This window comes from Eucyclogobius newberryi, unplaced genomic scaffold (genome assembly GCF_026437365.1).
Source record: "Eucyclogobius newberryi isolate DKJ021-1_F unplaced genomic scaffold, fEucNew1.0.hap1 SCAF_22, whole genome shotgun sequence".
Lineage (NCBI taxonomy): Eukaryota > Metazoa > Chordata > Actinopteri > Gobiiformes > Gobiidae > Eucyclogobius > Eucyclogobius newberryi.
In genome coordinates, this window is record NW_027315857.1 from 10,692,908 (window position 1) to 10,720,840 (window position 27,933).

Sequence of the window (27,933 nt, forward strand, 5' to 3'; positions counted from 1 at the left end):
TTTATTTATAGGAGATCTTCTACTGAAAGTGTTTTTCAGACTTCCTATAAGTGGTCTGTTCTTCTGTATCTACCTCTGTATCTACCTGCGTTGCACCAATGAAATTTCCCCATGTGGGACAATAAAGGAATATCTTATCTTATATTATCTTATGATTGATTGATTGATTGATTGATTGATTTATGAGTTGCAGACAAACACAAATATTCCCTCCATTTACCCTCACCAACATCTTCACACACACAACACACAGCCTTCTCCATCATCTCTCTCTCTCTCTCTCTCTCTCTCTCTCTCTCTCTCTCTCTCTCACTCTCTCTCTCTCTCTCTCTCTCTCTCACTACTAGGTCTGCTCCAGGTCTGCTCCAGGTCTGCTCTAGGTTTGCTCCAGGTTTGCTCCAGGTCTGCTCCAGGTCTGGTCCAGGTTTGCTCCAGGTTTGCTCCAGGTCTGCTCCAGGTCTGCTCCAGGTTTGCTCCAGGTCTGCTCCAGGTCTACTCCAAGTCTGCTCCAGATCTGCTCCGGGTTTGCTCAAGATCTGCTCCAGGTCTGCTCCAGGTTTGCTCCCCGTCTGATCCGGGTTTGCTCAAGGTCTGCTCCAGGTTAGCTCTAGGTCTTCTCCAGGTTTGTTCCAGGTCTACTCCAGGTCTTCTCCAGGTTTGTTCCAGGTCTGCTCCAGGTTTGCTCTAGGTCTGCTCCAGGTCTGCTCCAGGTTTGTTCCAGGTCTGCTCCAGGTCTTCTCCAGGTTTGTTCCAGGTCTGCTCCAGGTCTGCTCCAGGTCTGTACCCATGACTCAGACAGATTTTCCATTCAGCTACAGTCTCCCTCCACAGCAAAGACACACGCGCATTCATCCTGCCATGACCTCATCACGAGGCTGGTCTAAACAGGGCCATGTGATTGGATGCCTGCAGTTTAGGAGGCGGGTTCATTGTGGCGTCAATGAGCTTTTTAACACTTTTTTGCCAAGTCAGTCATTCCATACATGCAGATGAGGTCCACATGCATTGCAGAAGATGCATATTAAGAGCTTCACTGTATGCATTTATTTTCTCTATTTCACATATATAAATTTTATGTCGTCCTTTTATAGTGTGCAAATTACATAATTCCACTTTTTTTTTGGTCTATTGCTCAGCATTTTTAGCCAGTGTTTGCTCAAGCATTAAAGCCATATCAAACGCACGAAGTAAATTAAATATCTAAATATATCAATGCAAATCGGTGCAAAGATGAAACTGTGGTTTGTTTCTTGACAAATCTGTTGGTTGCTGTTTGCTTGAAATGCTAAACCTTATAGTTTTAATGAAAATATACATCCTGCTATCAATCAACTATGTCATTCTGAAATGATACAAAAATAATGGAATACAGTAATACAAAGTAAATTGGGCAGCCTCTGATTCAGGTCTACATTCTACAGTGTCCCACTAAAGCCCTGCACGTGACTCACACAGCCTCAACAAATGGTTATTTTTAAGTCACTTGTGTCAAATGCTTCAGTGAAGTATAATTACAGATGCACATTTTCATAGCAAACAGCATGGATATATGAAGTTAGTAAGGTATATTGTGTATTTATTGCACTAAAAGCTAACAAAGCTAGATGTTCAGAGTTTCTGTTGTTGACAAATTGAATTTTCACAAAAAGTGTAAAAATTATTCTTGTGCATTGTAGAGTTTCAATTGGGGCTAAAGACAATTAACATTAACGGCAAGACTACCACTTAATGACATCACAAGGTATTACAGAGCTTTTTGAGCGTTGGAGATGTAGACAGCATAATAATACAGGATTTATCCAACATTTGTGAATTAAATAAAACTTAATTCCGGCTAAAAGCTCACAGGAGTCAATTTTACGTAATATAGAACCTTTAATTAGCCTTAATAAAACACGAAAATAGACTCAATTCATAATTCATGCTTACTTCTTTAACTGGTTAGGGTTAGGATATGAAATAGTTATTAATAAACCATTTGTATTTTATGAATTAAGTCTTTGTTTATGCTTTGTTTATGCAGATATTAACTTTACCTATGTTGTGTCATTACTATTTACCTGGCCTCAAGAATTCATTTTATCCAACATTGCTACACCCGTACTTGAATTTCTTCTTTTTTTTCCAAATCCGCAGTAATATCTACAAATCAAACTTGTGTTCTTACTTAAATGCCATTATACTTGCTGTTTTTGCCATGATGTCAAGTAAATCATTCCAACCCAAATCTTATTCTCTTTGCTTATTGTAACCGCCCTTTCAGAGCACATGACAAAAGCCTGCACAGAAGATCAAGATAAAGCTGTTCTGTCCTGGCAGTTTTTCTGTCATGTCCATCTTTCTCTGATTAACATGGTTTGTGATATTTCAGCCCCCATTTGCGATCCATGCCATCCGTCTTCTCTCCAATTACCCAAGGCCGTCCACCATTGTTGGCTGCAATCCAGGAGCGTCATAATTGAATCAGATGCCACGCCCACTAAACTAAAATTAAGACGTGCAAGTGCAAGATTGGAGCTAATTGCACTAGCCCAAAACCAGCATGTTGACCCTGCTTTCCCATTCACTCAGTGTGTGGGGTCACTCAAAAAAGGACACCCAATGTCATCAGCTTAACCAATCAGAGGGGACCAGCTGGAGCCCCTCCTCTTCCCTCTTGCAGCTCCCGTGACGAATGTAATCTAAGGACCCCCGATTTCCAACCCCCAACCAAATAAACAGGGAACCATCCCCCATATTGCTCTTTTTGCAGGGACCAAAGGCAGGTGCATGTCTTGACAGCAATAACATGGTGTATTTTGTGTGATTAAGTGTAAGTGTAATGACAGTTAATTATTGGAAGATCCATTAAAAACATACAAACTGTATTAACACAACCCTTTTATAATTCAAAACTTCAAAAGCTTAATGAATCAGTCTGCAGTATTATCAAAATCAATTGTCTGTAAGATCTAGGATCTTAAGGCGGGATATGACAGAATGTTGATTTGAAAACCTGTGTGCTTCTGCTCCAGCATGACATAATGCTCGGGCCCACAGGGACACACACTGTTCAGCCTAATGAGCATGTTAATTCAATGAGGCCAATGAAAACAAAGTCACTCGATATCGGCTTGGTTGCGTTGACCGCGTGGGAACGAGCGGTCACGGGCTAAAATAAAAGCGCACCGACGGTCGGTCCGGAGCACGTGCCGTGGTTCACCTCATCCCTCTGCGGCGTGTGACGGGACATCAAACACGCGCCTGTGCGCGCGGCGCGCTCTGGAGCTGAGGCGCGCGCCCGTGCGGAGTGTCAAACAGTGAGTGCGTGGATCCGGGACGGCGTCATCTGAGCGGACTGCTCTGTTCTGGACCACCGGACCACTGCCATACGAGCTCCGTCCGGCCAGACAGGGACAGAGGCGGCAGTGTGTCCCCGGACAGAGGGGCAGTGTGCTCGGTGAGGAGCCTCCATCAGCCCGCAGCGGCGGCGTGAGCGGCGGCGTGAGCGGCGGCCGGCAGAGGACACAGTCTGTGGCACCGGGAGAAGCGTTCATGAGAGGGAAGAGTGGCGGGAACGAAAACATGGCTTCTTCTCCGGTCTCTGTCACCCAGGCTGTCACCCAGGCTGTCACCCAGGCTGTCACCCAGGCTGTCACCCCGGCGTCGATGGAAGGAGGGACGCCTTCACCCGCGAATGACGAGCCCTCCACCCCGCGACAGGTAGGTCCTGGTCCCGGTCCTGGTCCTGGATCACGTCACACGTGTCCTATGTCCTGCTGAGGGTACCCTAACCCTAACAGCTCCTGATCCCCACATGTACTTTATTAGAGACACTAATGGTGGCGTTACTTTCATGCTGCCTGACTCAGCGGAATGATGTGCACTTCGGCATGAAATTCACACTATATATACACATAAATATATTGTCCAAACCTGTACAAAATAAAAATTGCTACGAATGTTTTGGTTCAAAACATGCTTAAGTAACATTTGTATTTGCTCGTGTATTATTTGTTTGATGTAATCTCTCTAAGTGCATTTGTTGCTCACCTACATTATTCTTATCATGCAGATGGGTGTAAATAAAGCGTTGGGTGCTGCATGTCAGATTGTGCCAGTGGTGGGTGTGTCAGTATTCTATGGGTTTAGTCTTACCAGTATACCTAGTATTATAGTATTGGTACGGGTTAGTTAGTCTAGATTGCTTTTAGTAGCTGTGATGTGGTCATGTAATGGGCCAGTTGACTCATCTAAATTAAATGCAAAATTCTGATAATTACCTGATTACCTGAATTACCTGATAAACAGTGTTTGCAAATATCTAGCTGTTAGGAGCGCCCTGAAAAGCACTACATAAGACAATTTATTATAGTTCAACATAGCCCTGTAAGCTTCATTTTAGCTCTCTACCTGCTGTCACTATGTTGTGGTGGTTTGGAGTCACCACAATGTTCCTCTCGGTTTGTTGGATAAATCTGTGAGTGTCGTCTGTAAAGGTGAACGTCCTGCCTGATGTCTCCAGAACAGGTGCTGCTGGGCTCATCGTCTTTGATTTACACATGTCTAAAGTAACAACAGCGACTGCCAAACGTTCTGCTTCTTAGAACTTGTTTTCATACTTCTTATTTCAAGACGGCAAGGGGATCTGAAGGAACCATTGAGTTTAAACCGATTAACCTTTACTTTTATCACTCAATACTTAAAATGTGGCAGACCTGTTCAAAGCCCCTTCCCAGAATGCACCTGCACTCACACTGGCATTACAATGATTTAGGGGTAAAGTCATTATCATATGAACGTCAACGTCTCATGTACTACTAAGGTTAAAGTCTATATGAGTCTATTCTCCTGTTTTTCTAATAATGACTTAGTTTGGGAGGATACAATATTAATAGTAGTTTTACATGTCAAGTGGCAGTTTGTGAAGACATTTAGAAAAGTAAAAGTTAAAATTATAGGGAGTGGTGCTGAGTTCTAAAACAAAATCCCTCTGTGATGTCATCAATATGCGACGTGCCATTGAAAACACAATTGACACTTAACTGACACACTTTTCTGACAGTTTAAACAATCATGATGTGTTTGTTTGGTATTATGGTTTGTCAACTCATAATTATTGTGTCATTTATATGGATTTGGCTCTTGGTTACAGTATGGTTGCTAGGTTGTGGAAATGTCATATTTGTGCTCATGTCCAACCAGGAAGTACAATTTATAAACTACAAAAAATGTTAAACTGGAGACAAATAGACGAAATGTTTCGTACTATCTGAAATATAATTGTGTTCACTATGTTTTAGTGAAATGTGTACTCCAACCTTTCATATAGCCTTTACAGTGCACTTTAGTGCGGTGTTACCATGAAGAAATTTGCCCTCTGCACATGACCCATGCTTCAACCAATGAGGTTAGAGTTAAAGGAACTATATCGTGCATGAAATACAGAAGCTTAAAATGTCCAGAGAACCAATATTGTTCTTTTTTACTCAAGGTTATTCAAAATCAGGAACACCTTTCATGCTAATAACATGACAAATAAACTAGCTATAAAAGGGGCTGCTGTACCAAATTAAAGTAAACAATCAGTTTGGCCCAGCACAGACCAAAGGATCAAAATTAGTCCGTTGTGCATCTAATTACATCATTTTATTCTCTGCTCTGGCCTCTGAAAGTAGCAAAAAGCACTCATAAATTGTGTCTGTTTTTCACGTTTGAAGAAGGTCATAATCAGGTGCGGTGCCTTTAATCATTGCAAAGCCGGCTGCTAATAGAAGCCGAGCTGTTGGTGAGGTTGGGTAATAGAATGTTGTAGTTTTTCCTTGGAGTTCCTGTAAATGAGGCAGAGCTGTCAAAGTCCAGAAGTCTGAGGCACTTTCTGTCTAATAGCCAGCGCGCTGCTTTAACCACAGTGGCAGTGGGGCTATTTCCTGTAAGCACTCCAGCTCACCACAGAGCAGCACATACAGGGTGAGGGGCCGGCCGGGCGTTTCTACAGCCACTGAACCTCTACTAATGCTTAAGATCTGCTTCATGAAAGGATAGACACTAGGGGTTTGTTAAAAGTCTGTAGGCCTGTTTTAGCTGCTCATTTTGCAACATGAATTCAAACAGATTATATTAAGATTGTATTTGCCTCTTTTTAAATAAATCTCTGTAATCTCTCCAACATCATCACATATTTAGTACCAAATACATAAACTGACAGAACTAATTTCCCGGCTATTTATACGTTCTGATCCAGACGGTGCAGCTCTTTGACTCTCTCTTTTGACCAGAAACAGTTGTTTATTATTCATATTTTAACTTGTAACAGTAATATTGAGCAGTAGTAAATAGAGGAATCAAATAGCTAGATTGTCTGGTAATTTGTAGCACCTCCCCTGATATTTTTGGAGAACATGCTTCTTGCAGTTCCATTAGTCAGCGTGTGACTTTGAACCAGTTATGTTGGCACGCTTCTCCGTAGACTCCTGCCAGTTCTATTTTAAGTGCTTCATCAAGTTGCAATAAACAGACGTGGCAAACAGGAAGCACAAACGATCAAAACAATCATAAAGTGACAATTCTAAACCTGTCTTTAATTTAACAAAACAAAGGTGCACTACGCCACTTTTTTAGTAGAGGTTCTGCCACATTTTTCTCCACGGCAATGTCATTTATTTGCCAGGAATGGTCCACAGTATGGCTTCAAACACCAGGCCAAGTTACAGGTCAGATCTGTGGAGAGTTAACCAGACTAAGAAAAATGATTCAAGTTCAAGTTTTTCAATGTATTTTTGAGTAATAAAAGCAAATCTATAACATCTCCATGGCGATAAGCAGGCGGCAGACGCCCTAGCATAAAGGTTACGCAGCTTTAAACTAAATTACATTGTGTTTGTTCGAAATGATAGATATAGTCAGCATCACGTTGTCAAGCATAAACCGAGCTTAATTAAATTCAAGTCGAGTCACAGTTGAGTCTTACTGGAGGTTGTTGATCTGGCGTTACCACGTAAACAGATTGTTCTGTGGATGTTATAATACAGCAGGCACTAGCTTCGCGGTAGCATTTGGCTTGCAGTTACTGTTAGCATTCTTGGATATTTGTATAAATGTTTACCTTTGGACAACTTTATTCCACTTATACAGAAGTTTGAATGGAGAGTCCGACTTTGTTCTTGCAGTTGTAGTTGTAACAGCGGGTGATAGAGCAGCTCTTCTATATTTAAATGAATGGGTTGCTTCCCCCACTGAGGTGTTCCAACCTTCCGTTAGTGGGCGTTTCCTCGGACGCAGACTGTATCTATTGGTATCCTTGTAAGTAACTACTGATCTGAAGTTTTGTGCTTCATCCCTGCTAATTCCAAGGCCTAACATTGTTGTGTATTTGGGTAAAACGCTGCCCTGTGTTTTGTTCATTTAGACCAGCTTGCAGGTGTCATATCCAGATGTTGATCTCACCTGACAACAGACACATGCCCCATACAGTTTTGCCAAGTCATACCTCAGTAAGTCCCTGTCTTTCCAATCGAGCCCTGTATTGTCAACACACACCGTGGCTAATCTCATTATACGTTTGAATCATGCCATAGCTGTCTGACCGCTGTTTTATTTAACTCTGTTTATTCCATTAGCCGTGTGGTGCCTACGTGATTCTTTTGTATCATCTATTCGTCCGGGTAAATCCTATTAACGCAGATAACACAGCGTGGTTGAGCTGCTGTGATGGATGCCCAAGGTTGAATGAGACAAGGACCACTGAGCACAGACTATTGAAGGGCCCAGGGTTGATACATTTACATTTTAAAGCAGTGAGATGGTGTACGGCTTAATTATGTCACACAATGTGATGGATGTTGGTTGAGAAAGCAGCTAATGAGAGCGGTATAGGATGTACTGAAGTTATATTGGGAAGGCAGATTTTTTTTGGCAACATTTTTTAAACTGAGCTTTTAAATAGTTTGGCAGTAGCAATAGAATAATGTCAACATTGAAATATGTTTAATTGTAGTGTACTCTTGCAACTATTGGCTTGAGGTAAACAGTAATTATGTTATTTTGTAACATTAGGGGCTTTGTAGCTGATGGAACAGAGCATTTATACCTAAACTAGACCAGAACAGTTTGACTTGTTTGGAAAGGTTATTATTCCTGGGGCATTGACTGATCTGATTATTCAGACGGATTAGCGTTGACTTAATATATTACAATGGGTTTTATCATCATCCATTAATATAAACAAAGGGCACAATATAGGCTATACATATGTATTTTTTATTTGTGTGAATTATTTTAAATGTGTAAATATTATCTATCAGGAGGATTTCAGTTGACAAAGTCATATTTATCGGGTTAAAAATCCCAAATGGACCAATAAAATTGAATTCTGTCAAAATAAAAAAGAGAGCGATTATATCCGAGCAACTCTGAGCTGAAAGTAGCGGTGCAAACATTGAATATTGTCAATAGTGGCATTCTATATCGACAAATACATATGCTTTTAAAATCAAAAAGGAGAAACCAGGAAAGAGACGGCAGAGGACGTTAGATTAGTGCTGCAATGATTGGACCACACCTTGCTGTTGCTCTGTGAATGTAAGATGATGACAGCATATTTGCACTTCTGTGAGACACACACGGCAGGGCTCAAGGCCGTAGGCACGGTAACATTGGTAACATTCCCGGTGTCATGTAGCTACTGTTTAAACTGCGCAGCAAGACAAGGAGGACATGAGAAGACGATAGAGATTCACATACAGATTCAATGCACGGAACACATTGAGTATCATCAACCGTTTCACAAATATCACGCTAACGTCCACAGTGTTTTCATACTCCGGCTAACAGAGTCTCATTGTTATTATCATTAGCATTTGTGCATTGTCAGATTTGTTAGGGCTAGTTAGCTGTTAGCTTGGATTTATTCATTCTTAGTATGCTAATTGTAAAGTTGTGGAGAAAAGTCAGTATGTTATTATCTATTGTTAGTGACCAGGAAGTAGGGCTGCAACTATTAATCAAATAATCGTGACTAGTAGACTATTAAAAGTAATTGTATTAGTGTTTTGATGATTGCTATCTGGACTATACAGACAAAAACACATGCCAAAAGAGCTGATTTTCACCACTACACATTGGTAAAATATAATCCAGAACTCTTCATATTTCAATACTTATCTGGGTGAAAATGTATTAAAAAAATCTCAACGTACAATAGAAATAATAGTTTGACTTGTCGACCATTCAAATCATTGTTAGTTGCTGGCAGCCCTATCTGGAAGCATGGTTTTAGTTGACAGGATAAGTTGATGGCAGTTAACCTATGTCGTGCTTGTGTTTCAGTCTGATGTTGAAATGTAATCCATAAAAGTTGTTGCAGTTTTTCCCTAAGAGACATTTAGCTCGTAATGTCCTCTTTTACTTTCATTGTCATTGATCCAAGCTGAAAGGCAGACAGTGTCCAGGCATTTAAGGCGTCGCCGGACAAAGCCACGCACAGAAAAGGGAAAAATACACAATTAGATATTTGAACGTTTTCCACTTTCTAAAGCTTTCGTTCATGACTTTGTAAAGACATCTATGTACACAACAGTTGCGCACTATTCTGCAAACATAAGATAATGATGAGGATAATCTGTGCTATTATGACTTGAATAAGCCTTATCTGTGGAAGTGACACATCAACCTCTGCTTCATTCTGCAGATGTGACGCAGCAGGAAGTAAAAGATCCAGACCAGAGATTGTAGATCCTTTGTTTTAGTTTCAACAACATATATTTTTGTGGAATATGTATGATGTAGTTTTAACTGTTGCAACCTAATTTGTAATTAAAGTTAAAAGAAGCTTAAATGATTCCAATGGTCCATGACTGATAGCGGCCCGAAACAATTATACAGCTTAATTAGCCCATCAGCTTAAAGTACCTTGCAGTTCCCCTTAGACTTATGCAAAGGCAGAAGTCAACATTTAACTCACTCTTTCATTCTATAAGCGTTGGCAGCCTTCATTAAACAATGTGCACAAATATTTCAGTTGAAGGGATGTTCGGAACATGCACAATTACTGTGGTGCACATTTGTAATATTCATAACAATTTAAAATAAGTGGTTTCTTAGATGAAGACACTCTTGTAAATACACAATACTTTGCTAATGATTGAATTTGACGTACTAGTAGCAGCATAGTAATTATCTTGATATCTTAGTTAATCCTTAGTCAATTGCCTATTGGTGGGTGCTGTCAATAAACCCCCCCTTGCTCTGTCACCCCTGATTCCCCCGTCGTCCCATGCATCACAGCTGCTGCTCGCCTCAGCACCCGCTCCACACGTCCGTGTCCTGTCAGTGAAAGGGAAGTGATGTCCTGATAGCTCTGGGGTGAAGGTTATTGAATACCTATTAGCACTTAGATAATGTGTCTAAGGGTCAGACAACATTAGCATAAAGTCGGAAACATTTTGCAGCTTGTTTGTATAACATGTTTCCACTGGTTTGTTGATCTCAGTCACTGTTTTAAGTGATCTGTACCGGCCCATTTAAGCAATCCAAAAGAGACCCAGCTTTGGCTAAGGCTAAGCAAAAAACAAATATAAACAGAAAATAATAATTGACTTGATCTTGGGACACATACAAAGGGGGACTGGGGGTCCTCCCCCAGGAAAACAGTAGACAAAATGCCCTAAATTCTGTGGAATTCCTAGAGCCCTTGTGAGTATTTTTAAGAAACAAATGTGGCACATAAAAGCCTAATATTTTTCTATATTTTATCTAATAACTGATGACTAAAATTGTGCTGTCCAAATGCTACTGGTGTAAGGTGCTGTAGTATGGTTTGAAAGTTAATGTGAGGTTTATTACAGCTAAGTTGACGCAGTGGCTCAGGGGCAGTTCGACCGTAGACATCCGGGACTTCAACCCCCTGATGCCTAGGGCTGAGATCGGCTTTATGATTAAAAAATATTCAGCCTCTGGGCCAGAGCTATGCAAACACACTGCCATTAAAAGAAGCGTGCCAAAGCGCTGAGGGGCAAAGCGGTCCAGTCAAAACGTGGATTAAGTTTCTAGTAAGGGTGACAATGGCTCAATAGTTTTCTAGTAAGTTGGTGATATATTGTAGCACCAACCTGCGCTTACTGTTGTTGTGCATTTGTGCAAGACACCTCACCCACCTTGCCTAAGTATGAATGTTAGTTAGCACCAAACCTCACCCTGCCTTTGTCCCTGCAGATGGAAAATGTGTGAGTTCGTGTGAGACTCTGCAGAAATCCTTGGCCACAGCCCGAGCATGACAATATCTGAGCTTTTCTCCTCAATATTGTTTCACTTTCAGAGATATTCCAGGAATTTGGCTGTTGTGACTCAAATCTCTGTGGATGGCTTTGAGGATATTAAACAGACGGTCTGAAAATAATTAGGGCACTGACGCAGCGTGGCAATAATCTGACACAACAAAAATCTAGTTTGAGGCTATTTTGTACATGTGGCTATTTCATAACACGGCTGCTATTTGTACTGTAATAATCACCCAAAATGAATGTATCTGACCACACCTCTGTTAGTCATTACTCATTCTGTAGTTACTTTCACTGCTGGAAAACTGATTTGTACAATTTTTCAAAACAGTGGACAAACTGGGACAGTTATTCAGATGTTCAATTGAATTGAATTGAAATTGAACAAATATGTTCAATTTCCTCTTTTTGGTGTGATAAAAAACAAGATATACATATTTAGGAGTGCAATGTCTGATCAAAGCACAAACTATTACTTCAACAATTGCTGATCCCATAAAGCTAATTTCCATTGCCGTTTTAAAAGCACTTGTTTTGTAATAACATATTTATTCACTATTACACATATTAAATAAGTTTACCCCCACATTTTTCAGGCATGTTTCCCACTAATACTTTGCAACAAACACTGTTAGCCCTGAACATGTGTCATTCATCTTCATAATCATGTGCAATACTGACAATCATGTGCAATACTGTCATATTCATGTGCAATACTGTCATATTCATGTGCAATACATACTGTCATATTAATGTGCAATACTGTCATATTCATGTGCAATTACTGTCATATTCATGTGCAATATCATCTTGGTGCAATATTCTCTGTCCATATAACAGCTGTAAATAAGATTGTTACTTTTGTTATTATTATATAGTATAAGTGTTTTTTTTATAAGAGCATTATAAAAACTTTTCTATAAGAGTGTTTTTTACCTACTTTGTGTTGCAACGCTGGAATTTCCCCATTGTGGGACAAATAAAGGCCATATCTGATCTTATCTTATCTTACGAAATAACTGTTACTGCACATAATATATATAACTTATAAGCCCTACTTTTTCTTCATTTTGAACTCTGAACTGAACCTGATAAAATAAGCCCCTTCTTGTTTTTCTTTCAGTCAAGTGAGACGATGGAATAGATTTACTTATTTGTCTTGTCATTCATATTCAAACACCCTCAGATACTTGTTATGTCGGGAGCTGACAGAGGGAAGGTCACGGCAATCAGAGGCCTGGCACTTCATCCGCAATCTGTTCCCTGGGAATCAATCCAACAACCGCACCGCGACGTACCAACGGAACAAAGACTGAAGCTGTATTCATTATATTTTACATTATTCAATACATATAGCAATATTTTATCATTAAAACAATTAGGCTGGCTGAAGTAACTTTTCTGAAGAAGTCGGATTTACTAAAAAAAAAAGTGAAGGATCGCTACATGACATAAAAAACACCTATAATTAAATAAATGTAAGATGGTTCAAGTTAAAATAAGATCTTTGTGCAGACGAGCAGGTGGCACGATCCTCCACCTGGATAAAGTTACATAGTACACATTTAAGTTGCGTTTTCTCATTTTCAGTCATTCAAGCGAGGCCTAAAAAGAGAAACCAGGAAGTAATAAAACTCTTCTTTGCAATTACAAGTGAAGCAAAGACTGGATCTGTGCTGCTCAGTGAGACACATGACAGGATTAGAACCTCCTGCTGAAACACAGCCACCTCATATGTCAGAGAATACCAAGGTTTATTGGAAATAACTGGATGTTCTAACTAGATTTGTGCTCAGATTTTTGTTTCTTTTCTTATTTTAAATCTTTAAATATACTGCAGGCGATAATAAAGATGAAGTTCATAACCCTTTTAACCTTTCGGCACTGCCACTGCAATAACTGTCGATGGCGTTTCTCAAAAGGAAACTTGCGACCGGTAGAATTGAAATACGTTATTATTTTTGGCTTCTAGTCTCGTCTGGTCAACCAAGACAAACGTCTGGCTCGCGACTCTTGCATGTGTCATCGTTCCATTTCTACATTTTTTAACAGCCAGATAAACCTTCTTATTGGATTGATGTAGGAAGGAAGGAAGGAAGGAAGGAAGCTGTGGTTTTACTTACAATACAGAAGCTTTCAAATCCAAAGCTCTGTCTAATCGTTTTGATGGATTCGGATGACAGCGTGACACAATCTGACCAAACCAATAATGATAATATTTCAAAATCAGCGAACCAAAACAGCTTTAAAACGAAATTTATTCATACTTATTCTTATTTATAGCTTACACTTTTCTGAATCACTCAAAAGAAATGGCAACGATTCATGTTCTGTCCCAAGTATTGGAGTGAAGTGTTAATGATTGAAGATTAAACTACAATTAATGTTGTCCAACCTTTAGCCTTGGGGCAGACTAAATTGCTAATCTATTTTTTACTTTGCGCGCTCTCATTGGATTAGAGTGGCCTGGAAAAGTGCCAAGCTAAGAGACAGCACTTTCTTCATATTATGGTGATGTAGTGACGGTAATGGATTTGACATAAATGAACAAAATAGAAGAGGCTTTTGGATTCGTAAGACTGAAACACTATCCTCAACTTGCAGAAATGACTCCCAAAGAAACACACTTCCTCTCACTGCACCCAAGAAATCCTGAAGGTGCAGTGGTGGAGATGGTGTGTTGAATGTGTCCATTTTGTATGATGGCAGGTTATGTTTGACTAATTCTTTGTTGTGTAATTTAACGGTGCATTATGTAACACTTCATTTATCTCCATGGAGACAAGCAAGTGGCGCCAAGTGTTACAAGACAGGTCTATGGGGAGGTGAACCCGTTTGCAGTAAGAAAGAATGTTTTGGGGGATTTTGAGCAATAAAATAACTAAATTTAATAAATGCGTTAAACAAAGCAATGATAAAAGCTGTTTGCAGATCTCGCGCCAGAAAAATTACATTGAGAAACTTTAAATTGTGCTACATGCATGTTATTGTATTTAAAAATAGCAGTGGTTTTCAGAATGATTTGAACATTTGGAGCGTTTGCAATGAATTTGACACAAAATATGATGTATTTTGAATATGCAAAAGTCCTCAAAATGTTAAATAAAACAGGAAGCTGAAACCCATCATTTAAATGTCAAGAATGAATACTATGTACACGAATCGCCATCTTGGACATGACCATAAGCCTGATATGGCAGGCGTGATTTCTAATGTTCTGTAGATGATGATCATGATGGAGAATATCAGCATAATGGACTTCTACAGAGCTCTTCGCAGCGAACAGCCAGAACATTATGACCGTTTGGGACAGTAAATCACTGCAGTGTCCACTTAGCCCTGGACCACCATCACGTTCACGTGAAGATGAAGGTCAATGCAGTGGTGTTGTGTCGACTCATTACCTGGTTCACTTGCTGGCCTTATGAACGTGTTTTTCCTCTAGACTCATGGTCATCAATACCAATTTGTGATTCTAGTCACTTTGGGTATGCCATTCATTTCACAAGTAGAAGGATTAATAGTTAGACATGCATGCTCACTGTGAAGTCATGCAAGATTATACTTAACAGATCAGCGAAATAACAAGTGTTTTGAAAGATAGCATCTAAATGAATTCACTTTGTTCTCTTTTCTAATATATTTAGGCTGTGAAAGTTATCACAGACAGCTGCAATAATGCTCTGCAACTATTATTTTCATTATTTAGGGAATTCTGAACTGTAGAGGGTTAATCTGAACAACAGAGATTCGCTAATTAAAGTTCAAGGCTAAATTCAAATACATTAGTTTACAGTCTACTGGGAGAGTCAGCAGGTCATTTAAGATAAGCCTGAGTTTGCGGTCAAATACTGTTAATTACTAAAACTGTATGACTAAAATGTAACTTAAGTTAGTGACTGTGATGTGCCAATTCTTAGTAGTCCTTTGTGTGATTAAGTGTTTAAGTTTAAGCCATCAGATCAGGTACAGAAACGCCTTTGACAACACATAAGGTGTACATGGGTTCATTTGTGCCATGTGCAGTAAGTTTGTATTAAATTAATTTGTGTAGGAGCAAAACACAGTGAACTTTTTATAATACTTATTTATTGAGGGCAAAGATTGTAATGGTGACAATGGAGACAAAAAAAGAAAGATCTGACTGGCAGGTGAAAGGAGCCCAAAGTGAAGTAGGAAATCCAGTCTTAATAGTCACAATTACAAAATGTTGCACTGGTTGAACTTTCCAGAGCTGTTAAAGATGGAATTTCTGCTGTTGGCCTTATGGGTGTTGCCTCAGTCGGGTCGATGGAACGAAAACTGCAAGTCTCCAAAGTTGTGGAATTTTGATGAGATTTGGGAAAATATTCCACAGCACAGAATGACATCCAGGTTAGCTTTGCTCTAAGACGCTATAAATAACATCCAAGCACAAGATGAAAGTATTGACTCTGCCTCTAAGCTAACCATTACTATTCAATGATCACTTTTAGCACTGTGTGTGTCTTAGATGCTCTTATTGCATTGGTGTAAAACAAGATTATGTACAGCTACACTTGGAATATTAATATTTCAGTTGAGTCTAAAAGCCCATTTGGGTGCCATTTGTCTGTGCAGCGGTGTGCATTTGACACCGTGTACTCTGCAGACACTTGACGGATCAATACTAAGATCATTCTGGTGTAACCATGGCTTCAATCAGCTCTGGTTGCAAGTGTATTAGTATATTTAACATTGGTTGACAAGCTTAAATTAAATGATATCATGACTTAGAACCGAACACTTGGCTTTGCGTCTTCAGGCTCGGAACAGAATCAGCTTAATCAAATAATCTGAATTTTTTTTTTCTTAAATTGTGTTTCTTCTTTCTGTTGCGGTTCAAATTTTCTTCAGAAACTACCCCTTGACCATGATAATTATTTACCACAGGGACTATCCCACCAAATAACTTGAACCTGTCATATATACTTTAAATACAAATGACAAATGTGGCCACTGTTGCCTCCTTATACTTGACTTATGACCTCATGGATGGACAGACCTATTGCGTCAGATCATTTTTTACTCTCGGGTAATTGAGGTGCTTCTTTGTGGAGTACTTGAAAGTGAAGACTTGAAGTAGAGGATGAAGGCCCCTCTTTTCTTCAGTGATTTCCTGACTCCCAAAGGACATTTGATTGACTAAAGCTGACTGGTGAACAGGCCCACTTTAATGATGTCTGGACCAGTGTGAGCAGTGGTCATGAATGGGACGTCCCGCTGCCCTTGGTGTGTGTCTCTCCTCTCTTATTCAGACTCACCAAACAGAAGAGGGACAGAGGAAGCAGTGAGGACAGGGTCAAAGAATGTCCAACACACTCACAACTCGTCAGGTGGAGACAAACTGAACTAAGGACCAAGGAGAAGAGAATACAGTCTACATGATTATGTATTTGGCCCCATGTATCGTGATCGTATCGTCCCAGTCCTAAAAATATGTAATCATGTTGGGAATGGTTGTAATAAGACCACAAAAAGAGATGGGTCATATTTACATTGGTGGAGTTTTCAATCTATCTCAGTTCCAGTGCCAAGTCTGAACTGGGAACACCAAAAAGAACAAAAAGTAAATAAAAAGAACCAGGTATTTTATTTTACATGTCACTATAGCTTTATAATTATGTATTGGACTAAGTTTCACAAATACAGAACATCTCAAAGTGGTCTAATGTCATGTTTTCAATGTACAATCCCATGTTTAGTCTGAAAAAGTGTCTCTTGAGCCAGACATCTGCTTTTTAGCATGTTCCAGAACTGACTTAATACCTCGACTGAAAGTGAACTTCGCTCTTCACTTGCATGAGACGACCGGTCAGTGCACCGTTGCTATAACAAACTCCACCAACACAACAACCACGACCTCAGGCAGTAAACACGACCCACAGAGAACACTCCAAGGTGCTTCACACAGATCTCTGTCCTTCCTTTAGCTTTTATCTTCACCCAAACAGTTCCAGACAACTTCTACCATTGATGCGTTTGACTGAGACGATCCTGGACTCTGGACGGCCTCAGCTCCTCGGCCTGTAAAGACTAAAGAGCGTTTTGTCCGAGCCCAGAGTGTGAGAGCAGCGAGGAGCAGGTCCATCTGTCATGTCGTTAGGCCAAACAGAGGAGGACAATGACGCCACACATCAGCTAAACTGACCAATGAACTTTGACCGCTGGATGGGGGCTACTGCAGTTTCTCTCTGGAGTCGGAGGAACCAAAATGGACACTTTTTTGGCCTAAACTATTTTTTTGCATTATAAAGCCTATAACAATATTCAGACAGTTTTAACAACTCCTGATTGTTTTGGTAGAGGTTAAAGTTTAGCTAAAAACTAGATAGATAAAAACTGCAAATAAAAATAAAATAAAACAATAGAGTTAACCACAAAAGTGCATAAATATCACTTACCATTATTTTTTTCAATATTATACTTGGATTTTTCTATTTGTTTTATTTTCAATCATCTTTTTTCTGTTATTTTTAATCATAGACAGTTTGCTCTTGTAAATAATAAAGTATTCTTATTTATTTTTATTTGTTGAATGATAATTTCTTTGTAGGAGTTTTGGCTCAATCTACACCATGGTTGCTTGGTAAGAGTTATGAAATTTCCTTGTGTGATGTCATGATTCACAATCAGGAAGTAGTAGTAGCAATAGTAGAGGTTTATTCGGTCAAGAAGAAGAAGATCTTAACAAGAATGTACAAAACAACCCTTGGAGACATGGACAAATGGGTTTAGGCTGAAGTCAAAAATACTCATAATGCCTAACTCTATTTCATTTTAAAGCACAGAATTCCCAGAAAAGCAGTGTGTCAGCATCAACAGAACAACACATAAGACTCTTCTTCTTCTTCATCTCTGGTGTTATATGGTCTTTTACATTACTCTTATACAAACACTATACATGGATCATTCCAGAGTTCTATAGTTAAAATTATAAACCTCCAAAAATGTTTAAAGGACACTTACAATGGACTTCTGTGAGCTTTTAACAATGTTCCAACATGGTTCCTCATCATAAACATACCTGGAGTAGCATTTAGCTCCATTCACATTAGTTTGATGAATCCTGGTAAAAAAAAATAAAAAATCCTCTCCCCTCCGAGCATCAAAAACACTCTTCTCTGCAGTTTTTAAGTCCATGATTCATTGCTAGACCTTTTCTGTGAATTTATCCAGTTTAATCACAATATTTTCAATAATTTCATTTAAATCACAAACATCCATCAATTTCTATGCAACGTGACTTCAAAGGTCATTTTCTTATCATGCATTTTTATTCCACAGAGACATAAAGGTCACCCCTGGAAGTAGAACCACACACCAAACTTGACACAAAAATACTGAAGGATTTGTTGATATCTAATTCTGAGCCTGATTTATTATAAGTTAGAAGTTTTATACATTTTTAGTCCAGAAAATTAGGCAAAACTTTACATTTTAGGTCAAATGTTAAATCCAAAAGCTAAATAAAAATACTAAATCCCCTCTGTATATTTTGTTTTTCTAATATGTCAACAAAATGAACCGAGAAATTTAAACCTGGGATCAAGTTTAAATGTCTCAATATGTCTAATAAATGTCTTATTTCTATATGAAAACCAATGATGAAAAACTTTTGTAGGAGATTTGTAGGTTTTTTTGGCCCGTAGGCTTTATTAGACAGGACAGTACTGCGTGAAATGGGGTTGAGACTGGAGAAGGACATTTTAACAAACTGTCGAGAGCCTGATTCAAACTCAACTATACAACAATTTGAGCAAAATCTTTAATATAATACATTTAACAACGATCAGTAAATGAGTCATATGTGCTTTAAGTTACAGTAAATGCAAAAAACATTGGACAACCATTTTCACAAACATACAGCATTAGTTCATTCATTTTCTACCACTCGTTCCCATTCAGAGTCGCGCACATACAGCGTATACTTGCACTATCTCCTGCACAAAAGGTATTCACTGCTTTGATACGACTGACTCATGGACATAAAAGCATAATATAGTGTTTGTAAAAATAATATTAAGCCTTTTGCTGAGTCATGGTGTTCCGTTTTCTATATTGTGAGTATAAATAAAATCAAAATAATAAAACCGTGCCCGTCGCTGCACTTGGTCCATAAAGCAGTCTTCCTTCTGCTTCTCACTTTTCAGCCTCACCAAACAAATGCCTCTTCAGCAAACTCACCAGGCTGTTCTATGGAGACTCTTCCGTCCCCGTATCTGCGGTGCTCTGGACATGTTTGATTGTACTGAAGCTGACTCATGCGACTTATTTCACTATATTTGTCAGGGATGTGTGACTCTGACACAGTGACATTCTGTTTGGGGAAATCACTAACTTCATCTGGTAAACACTGACTTTATATTTAGAAGTGCTGAGGTCAAAATTGAATTGAAAAGTGGTAAGAATATTGTAGGTCGTCAGATATTACAAAAATATATTTCCGTAATCTCTTGAAACTGAGTTGTTATATAGAGATTTGTGTTTTTTTTTTAATTTTAACTTCAAACTGTTGGCAAATATAAGACACACCTTTATATTTTGAAAAGTACCCCATTTAGGATACATGGTGTCAGTGTTACTACATATTTAACGGGACATATTCAACAAAATTGACTTGAACTGAAGAGATTTTAATCATGTTATAATTGTTTTTCTTCTCATTTAACCATTCATACATTTTGAGTAAGTTTACAGTGACGCATCGTAATGAGGCCTGAGCAAATTTAAAATGGATGATTTAATAATGAAAAATGCTCGTTACGATAGCCCAACATCAAGAATCAAAATCCACTTGACAGACCCACTGATTTTGGAAAGAGGGGTGAGGCAGGATTGTGCTTGATCCCCCCTTTTGTTCACTTTATAGCTAGAACCATGGGCCCGATATGTTAGACAATCAGAAACAATTTATTATGAAGAGTAAATTAAATTGACAACATGATGAATAAAGTGTTTTTAGTTGATTATCGCAAGTTAAAATGTCCAAATAATAACATAATGATCCACGGGTGTCTGAGATTATAACTAAAACGCAGCTAAATATTATCTTGTATGTTAAAAGTCTTTCTGCTTTTTTAAAAAAAATGTTTCTCCCAAGTCAAATATTCTCCTTGAAAAAGAGGTATTGATCTCAATGGGTTCTTACATGATTAAATCAAAGTTAATAAATAAAAAAAGATAAATTTGTTGCAATATCAAACATTGTCCTCAAATGCGATGTTTTTCCAGTTGTTCCTTTCAAGTATTCCAATACATATTTATTAGTATGAAATTGTTCTAATCCATTATTACAATGATAATAATTCTAATTTGGATCAAACAAACTCTTTGTTTGTCCCATGAGCCTCCTCTTCCTCGCTCGGGGTAATTACACTTTGAATACAGATGCTGCTGTTGTCTTGGTGTTTGCTGGTGCTTGTTTTATAGCACCAAAAGCTCTGTCCTGGTTTAACCTTTATTGAACAGACACACAATGATCTGACCAAAAGGCTCTGGTCTGTCTCTATTAACGCTGAGATCTTTTACTTTGAAATATACTTTATGTTACTGGTTTGGTCCTGATTGGACACCTGATTAGTCCTGCTGTTGACTTGGTTTAATCATTTACTAGTCTTGGTTTAATCCAAGTTTATTTCTCGGTTTAGTCCAAATTTAGTCCGCACACACCCATATTTTTTAACACATATAACAGAGGACAAAGAAAGTAGTATTTTTACATGAACTACGTACTTGGGCTGTAATCGACTAAATACAGTCTTAAGAATGGACTAAAGACCATAAAGTACAATGTGTATGTGACCCAAACAAGTACGGCTGAATGATTATGGCACAATATCTCACAATTGCAATGAGATTTGTAATTTATCTTTTAATTTCTGGATTCTGTTCAAACTCGGGTTGTCATGTATGGAAAATCAGATAGATCAATACTAAAACTGTTATTGAAAGTCAATACTCATTTGAATAGAAGAAATCTCATAAACAGAACAAAATGTGTCTTGAGCTTTATTTTAAAATTAAAAAGGAACTCACAAACAACAAGCAAACACACAGCAGACACAGACTAATGAGACACAGACAGCTCAGTAACACAACAAACACAAGGGATGTTAAAGTTTGGTTGCTTTGTCGATTAATTGGTCCAATCGGTGTAGTTTAGGTGACTAATTAATTTATTGGGATTATAAGGATTAATCAGGACAACATTTCTACATATCAATGCACAGTTTCTTGGTAGTTCTCCATATTTCTTTTCGTCATTTGTGTGCAGATATATGGTCAGATTATGGACATTCATCATTTTGAGAGCATATACACTTCCTAAACTCTAGCTAACAACATCGAACAATTAAACTAAAAGGCGAACAATCCTCGAAAGTACTCCAAAGGGAAGTATATTCGCATACTACCACTGCCCATGAAAAACTACAAATATTGTTTCTCCCTGTTATCCCTACGTTTTTTTAAAAACTCAGAAGCAAGTCATTACACAATCATTAATTTATTAATCAATGAAATATGTCTAGTTTGTTAACACTGCTAATTCCACACTTGTGATAAATGTTAGCTTTATTATTGCTGTTTTATGAGCCTCTGATTGATTGCAGCGTGGCGTGGTGCATTGTGGGTAATTCCCGGGTGCCATGGAGAGGAGCTGTTACATTCATGTTTTATGTATTTACATCATCAGTGGGTATTTGCTCACGGTTTTCATAATTAATAGTGTGATAGCTATGATGGTCCAGAGCAGCGGGGGCAGTGTGGGGCAGCAGGGGGCAGCAGGGGGCAGTGTGGGGCGCACTATAAACTCATTCAGTATTTATCAGCTCTTATGTCATGTTTTGATAGCTGCAACTATATTTATGTCTCCTTGTATGCTTGTATTTGGATTCTTCGTAACATTTAGCTGATAATGTTTAAGGAAAAGCTGATTTATTTGTTGTGATTGTCAATAAGCTCAAATGAATGGCCATGGATATTATACAGCATTTGTACTTAATAAACAAGGCTTTCTATGCGTTCTGAAGTCTGACAGTGGTGTATTTGGAGATGTATAAAGTCTTAAGTCTTAAGTTTTATTGCTAATAAAGGCCCAATGAAGCTGGATATTTTCTGGTTTGTGGGATATTGTCCTACAGACAAAATGTCATAATAATATATGAAACTACTCTATTTAACACATTTGCAACAGATTTGCTCATGAAAGTGATGACACAAATAATTAACATCATGTCAAGCACTCATGTACACGTAAATAGTCCCAAAAGAATATTGTTCCAGCTATTATTTAGGGATGATTTTCAGTGATATCATTATTGGTTGATATAAAAAAAAGTCCAATAATGGCTCCAATATTTTTTTAGATTGAGTAATGAGTCAAATTGGGAATAAAAGAGCAATTAGGCAAAAAATATGTCTGTATGTTTACAAAATAATACAATCAAATTTTGATATGGCAAATATTGCACTGCGTCCAAGACAATTTTCCCCCAGGGGACAATAAAGTTTATTCTTATTTTATCGTATGATTTAATAGATTTGTGGACCTTCCTACGGATTTTTATGGATTTTAAAATGTAAATATCAGTATTGGCAAATGTATATCATCTCAGCTCAAAAAAATTAACATGGGTTCATCTGTAAATTTGCATAAGCTCTTGCAAAGCTTAAAATGAGTTCCGTGCTTCTTTTAGACACATGTTAACGTATTTGCGCAGTAAGTGAGCGTTGTCTTCATGCAGCGAGTGGGAACCTGTGATGTTACTGTGAACTGTGAAGTATTTTTGTCAGACGCCAGCTTGTTTTAACACTGTAAAACAAATACACAGTACGTACTGCACCAATAAAGTCCCCTGAACCTGGATTTGACCTCCTGTCTCCAAAGCATTCTGTACATATCCTTATCCTAAGCCATGAAAGTGCTCAAAGAGGGACAAAACTGACAAAAAGACTTGTCCAGTGCATTCTTCATACACCCCAAACTATCCCGCAATTTATGTCCAATGTAATGTATTGCTTTACCGTACATACCGTTATAAAATTTTTGAAATGAGGCCCACTTTAATACATTTTTGTTTTTACATTGCATGCCTGTGACTTGGGACATCAAGATTATTTGGTTAATTGATAATCGTGATTAATAAAATGGTTTTAATTCAATCTATTGTTAAAAAACAAACAAACATATAAATATAAAGTACTTTTTTATCTGACTGTTTTTAGCATTGTTCAGCTGCAGACTAGTGTCGACTCGCATGTGTGGAGGACTTTTCCAGAGCAGGCGACGTTTTATGATGTACATGTTGCGCCGGTGTAAGCTGACTCCAGACCAGATGATGTGTGTCACGCTCTTCTATCTTTAACCCTGGCCCAGCGTCAGACATCTGCTCTGGACACCTTCAGCCATGCAGCTACCGCCAGGAATAATCTACTCACACATACGCACAGTAAACTAGGTCGTCTGAGGTCACGGAGGACACATGGATCAATGTCGGAGATGTATGTTGGAAATGTATTGATTAGATGTGATGAATGTTGTAGAATAGATTTGTATTAAGAGAAATGGCATGCGGTTTCCCCTTCTTGCCACACGATGGTGCTAGAGGTCAACTTGAATGTATCTTTGTATTGTTCATTTAAGGGCTATTTTTTTTTTACATTGCATTATTCTAAACAAGTATGGCAACTCATTAATAGAAGGTACATTCAATAATTATTGTCAATAATGTTCAATATAACAAGAAAACAAATAAGTTAAATGCATTCGATCCAATTTCATATATTATTTCCAGATTGTCAATGAACAAAATTCAACGCATTCAACGGCGTAACAATAATAAAATATATATATACATAGAAAAACAAGGAATTTACAAGATTAACACAGATGTGATTCAAAGGAAGAAACATGGTAAATAAAATAAATAAATAACATTGTTTGGAGTACTTAAGCAAAGAAGTTAGTAATTTGATATGTATTGTGACAGCCCACAATATTATTGTGAGACTTAATTGATATTACAAAATTTCTGTTATTTTTAAAACATTAGTATCAAGTATCGAATAAGTATTAAAATGCAAATGACATTGTTTATGTGTATTACATATGTACTTGCACTGCTTTTATAATCCATCCATAACAAAAAACAAACAGCCTTAAAGCATGTATCTTTTATCCTCATTTTACCCAGACAAATGGGTTGTATTCATTGTAACTCCCCATCACTACTGTTCCCCTTTTGGATGTGCTTTTGTCGGGAAACCGCTGACCCAGTATTTGTAGAAATAAGTCATGTAAAAGTAGGCCAGGGGTTTTTGCAGCTGGAACAGGCGAGGAGGGGGGCAGGTGCTGAAACAGTAAGACTCTGGTGGGACAAGAAGATGAAGAGGAACATCATTTGAATGCAAATCCAATATACTTTGATACACAATCTCTGGTCATCTCCTTGGGCCTTGAATCTCCAATGGCCCTGAAACTCCGCCTACAGAGTCCCGCCCCTTCTCATTCTCCTCCCATCAAACCTTGCCCTTGATGGTCTTCTCGCCCCTCGTGTCCATCGCTGTATGTTTTTCTCTACCCGTTACCGTGACGACAGACAGACACAGAGGACGGCGGTTTCCTTGGAGACAGAGCCTGTATCATGGGTTGACGGAGCAGCTTTCCTTGTGCTAAACAGGCTCAGACGGTTCAGAGTGGATTTTTAGTGTAAACTAAATATTAATGTATGTTTAATAATCCTTTACTTATCATGGACAAAAAATAATATAATGGACCATAAGACCCACCTACATTTTGCAGGTTTATTAATCATTAACTAATCATTGACCAAAAAAAAAGCTAATTATCAACATGCTTTTTAATAATTTACCAATCAATCTTAATGTTACGGACACATGTTTTGAGTTTCTTACCATGTTCATCAAAAATAGACTTGGAGTTGTATTTAGCTTCATTCACACTTGTTTGATGAATCCTGTTTTGTAAGTCCTCTCCCTCTGAGCCTCAGAAAACACTCAGTTTTAAATTTCCCAGTTTCGCGACGTCATTAGTTATGCTCCGAGATCTTCTGTGCTGTTTTTGAGTCCATAAATCATCACCAGACACGGTCAATCCAACTGTGCATTAGCATTAGCATGTCAGGGGCAAGCTAGATTTGTTTATCTCTTCTTTTTGCGAACCAATTTCCAACATAGTAAAGGAACTCAAGAGCATGTTTAATGGCCGATAAAATACACTTACTGCATTGTTAATTGAGTAGCTAATGATTTTTAAACATTTATAAATGCTTTGTAATATTTTCCTTATTAATGTGTTATTATGATTTTTTTCTGTATTATTTCTCCTACATTATTAACAGTATTTGTTAGTTGAATATTTCCACATCAGAGGGTGTTATAAAGCAAAAGTCCATCTTTACATATTTGCACTGTAACAAGTGCAGGGTTGAGTTTGTGTCGGCCTTTTCAGAAAATAAGAGTGAAGTTATTGAGCTGACTGCTGCAAACTGAACCAAATGTAATGCTTTAAGAACTTAAAGACCTCAAGTCCAAGTTGTCATGTCTCATAAATCAAGCAAACCTTGTGCACAATTTAAAATCCAAACGCTGCTGCTAGATTTGCAACTTGAAGGATGGCGAATGTGTTTATTGTTAAGTTTTTTGACAAACATTGCAATTCAATTTGTAATTTACTATATTTTCATATTTGGATTCTGTTCAGAATTAATCTTTTCAACCTGTCCGGAGCATTAACATGTAAGAGAAGATTGAAATGTGAATGGTTAGGGTCTTAACATGGTTCGGTAAATCCATAATTGTGATTATTCAGGTCACAATATATATTAATCGTAAGAACCAAAAAGTTATAATCGTGAGTCATTTCAGTACCAACTATACTACAAAAAGGTCAAAAAAACGTATTTTGTTCTGATAATTAAACCTCAGCTAATGCATTTAAAGACATGACATAATATCATCTGACTATCAAGATATTAATCCATGTCCATATCCGTCAGCCCTACCATGTTTCGTAATGACAGAAATATTATTTGACATGTGAACTGGATTTTATTGTATATTTTAGAGGGATATAATATTTATACCCTTTTTTGGTTAATCAGAATTAGAATCAGAAAAACGTCGATATGGTGCAACCTAAAACAATAAATAATCGTAAAAAACAACAACATGAGATATTCATTTGAGTCAATATTCCTATAGTCCACCCTTAACTTAAATTAAAATAACCTGTATTCAAACATGAAAAGATGATCCTGTTCTACTCTGTTGCTTACATGCAAATACAAAAACATGCTTGGAAGGTATTGGCATAATTTCCTTTTCATATTGATTGAACTGAGCCCAGAAAAAGCCGCATCAGCAGCTTGCCCTATTCTGGGCTGCATGTGAAACAGGTGCGGCCCTGCTTCCTCTGCACCTGACAGCTCATTATTATCGCCTCAGGATCCTCAGACTGCGGCGCTGCCTTCAGGGAACACCTTCACATTAGCACAATTCTCATTTTCTTGTTCTCTTGCTTCATTTCAGTCCAGAGCCGCGTTGCATCTGCGCATAAAAAACAGACGCCGACATTGTGGCATTAGACGCGTCTCTCCGGTTGCCGTGACGACCCGCTTGGATACAATTACTATAGCAACGCTGTTTCTGAGTGGAAGTGGAGAGGAAGTGGCTCAGTGGGACGTGAAGATGTAAACATGGGAATTTGGGAAAGATATGACCAAATTTGGGATATGGAAAGTTGCAGGCCTAAGCAATTTCCTATTTACTTATTTTTTAGAACAAATATTATGCATTATTTTGTAATGTTATTGTCCTTTCAACATGCTCCGGAGTACCTCTGCTTTGGCATCTCATGTTTTAGAACTTTAAATAATGAGTTTATTGTAATAATAATGTGGGTTTTTAGTAATATGGCGTTTTCCACATCCGAAATGTTGTTAGAGCTCCATCTACTGGATGCACAGGGCATTAAAAATAGGATTTCAACAAAAGCTAACTTGCCCCGCATGCCAACGTAAGCATGCAGTTGTAATAAATGCGTTTGGCGGCAGGAATTCTCAGAACGTATCTTGCGATTTTTGGACTTATGTCGTATTTCAGGCGACTGAAAAGTAGGTAATTTCCCGCTTTATATGAAATAATACGAAATTCCAACTTCAGAGCTTTCCAACAGAAATAGTTTGTATGATGTAGATCAGGTAAACAAATTCATCTAACATGTGAAATATCAGACTCTTATAGTATTTGGTTATTCGGTGGTTAACCCAGGTCCCAGGGAATTTGTTCAAGTCTGAGGTGGAAAAAAATCCCGTTAAAGCCGTGCAGAAGATCTCACAACTCTATGATGTCACAAAACTGGGACATTTGAAACTGAGTATTTTCTGAGGCTCAGTGGGAGAGGACTTAGTAAACATGACTCATCAAACAAGCGTGAATAAAGCTACATACAACTCCTGGTCTATTTTTGATAAAGGAACAGCGTTATTACAGTTTGTTGTAGGAGATGTGAAGTGGCAGAGTGGTTAGTGCTCATATGTGACCAAAAGTGCAAATAAAAATAACTCAGAATTCATTATACAATTTAGAAAGAATTTAGGAAGAATTTAGATATCATTTGATGTAAGTATGATAACTG

At 38.1% G+C, this 27,933-nt stretch overlaps 1 protein-coding gene across 5 annotated transcripts in view; it reads left to right on the forward strand.

The window, feature by feature from the left end:
- Positions 1-3,274: 3,274 nt before the first annotated feature.
- The window catches only part of ank2b (ankyrin 2b, neuronal), a 136,814-nt gene continuing 112,155 nt past the window's right edge, over positions 3,275-27,933 (forward strand). For all 5 annotated transcript variants that reach the window (XM_072458532.1, XM_072458536.1, XM_072458537.1 and 2 more), the window contains exon 1: positions 3,275-3,702. In XM_072458532.1, the coding sequence (XP_072314633.1) occupies positions 3,535-3,702 (168 nt within the window). In that variant the 5' untranslated portion in view covers positions 3,275-3,534. The remainder of the gene's footprint in view (positions 3,703-27,933) is intronic.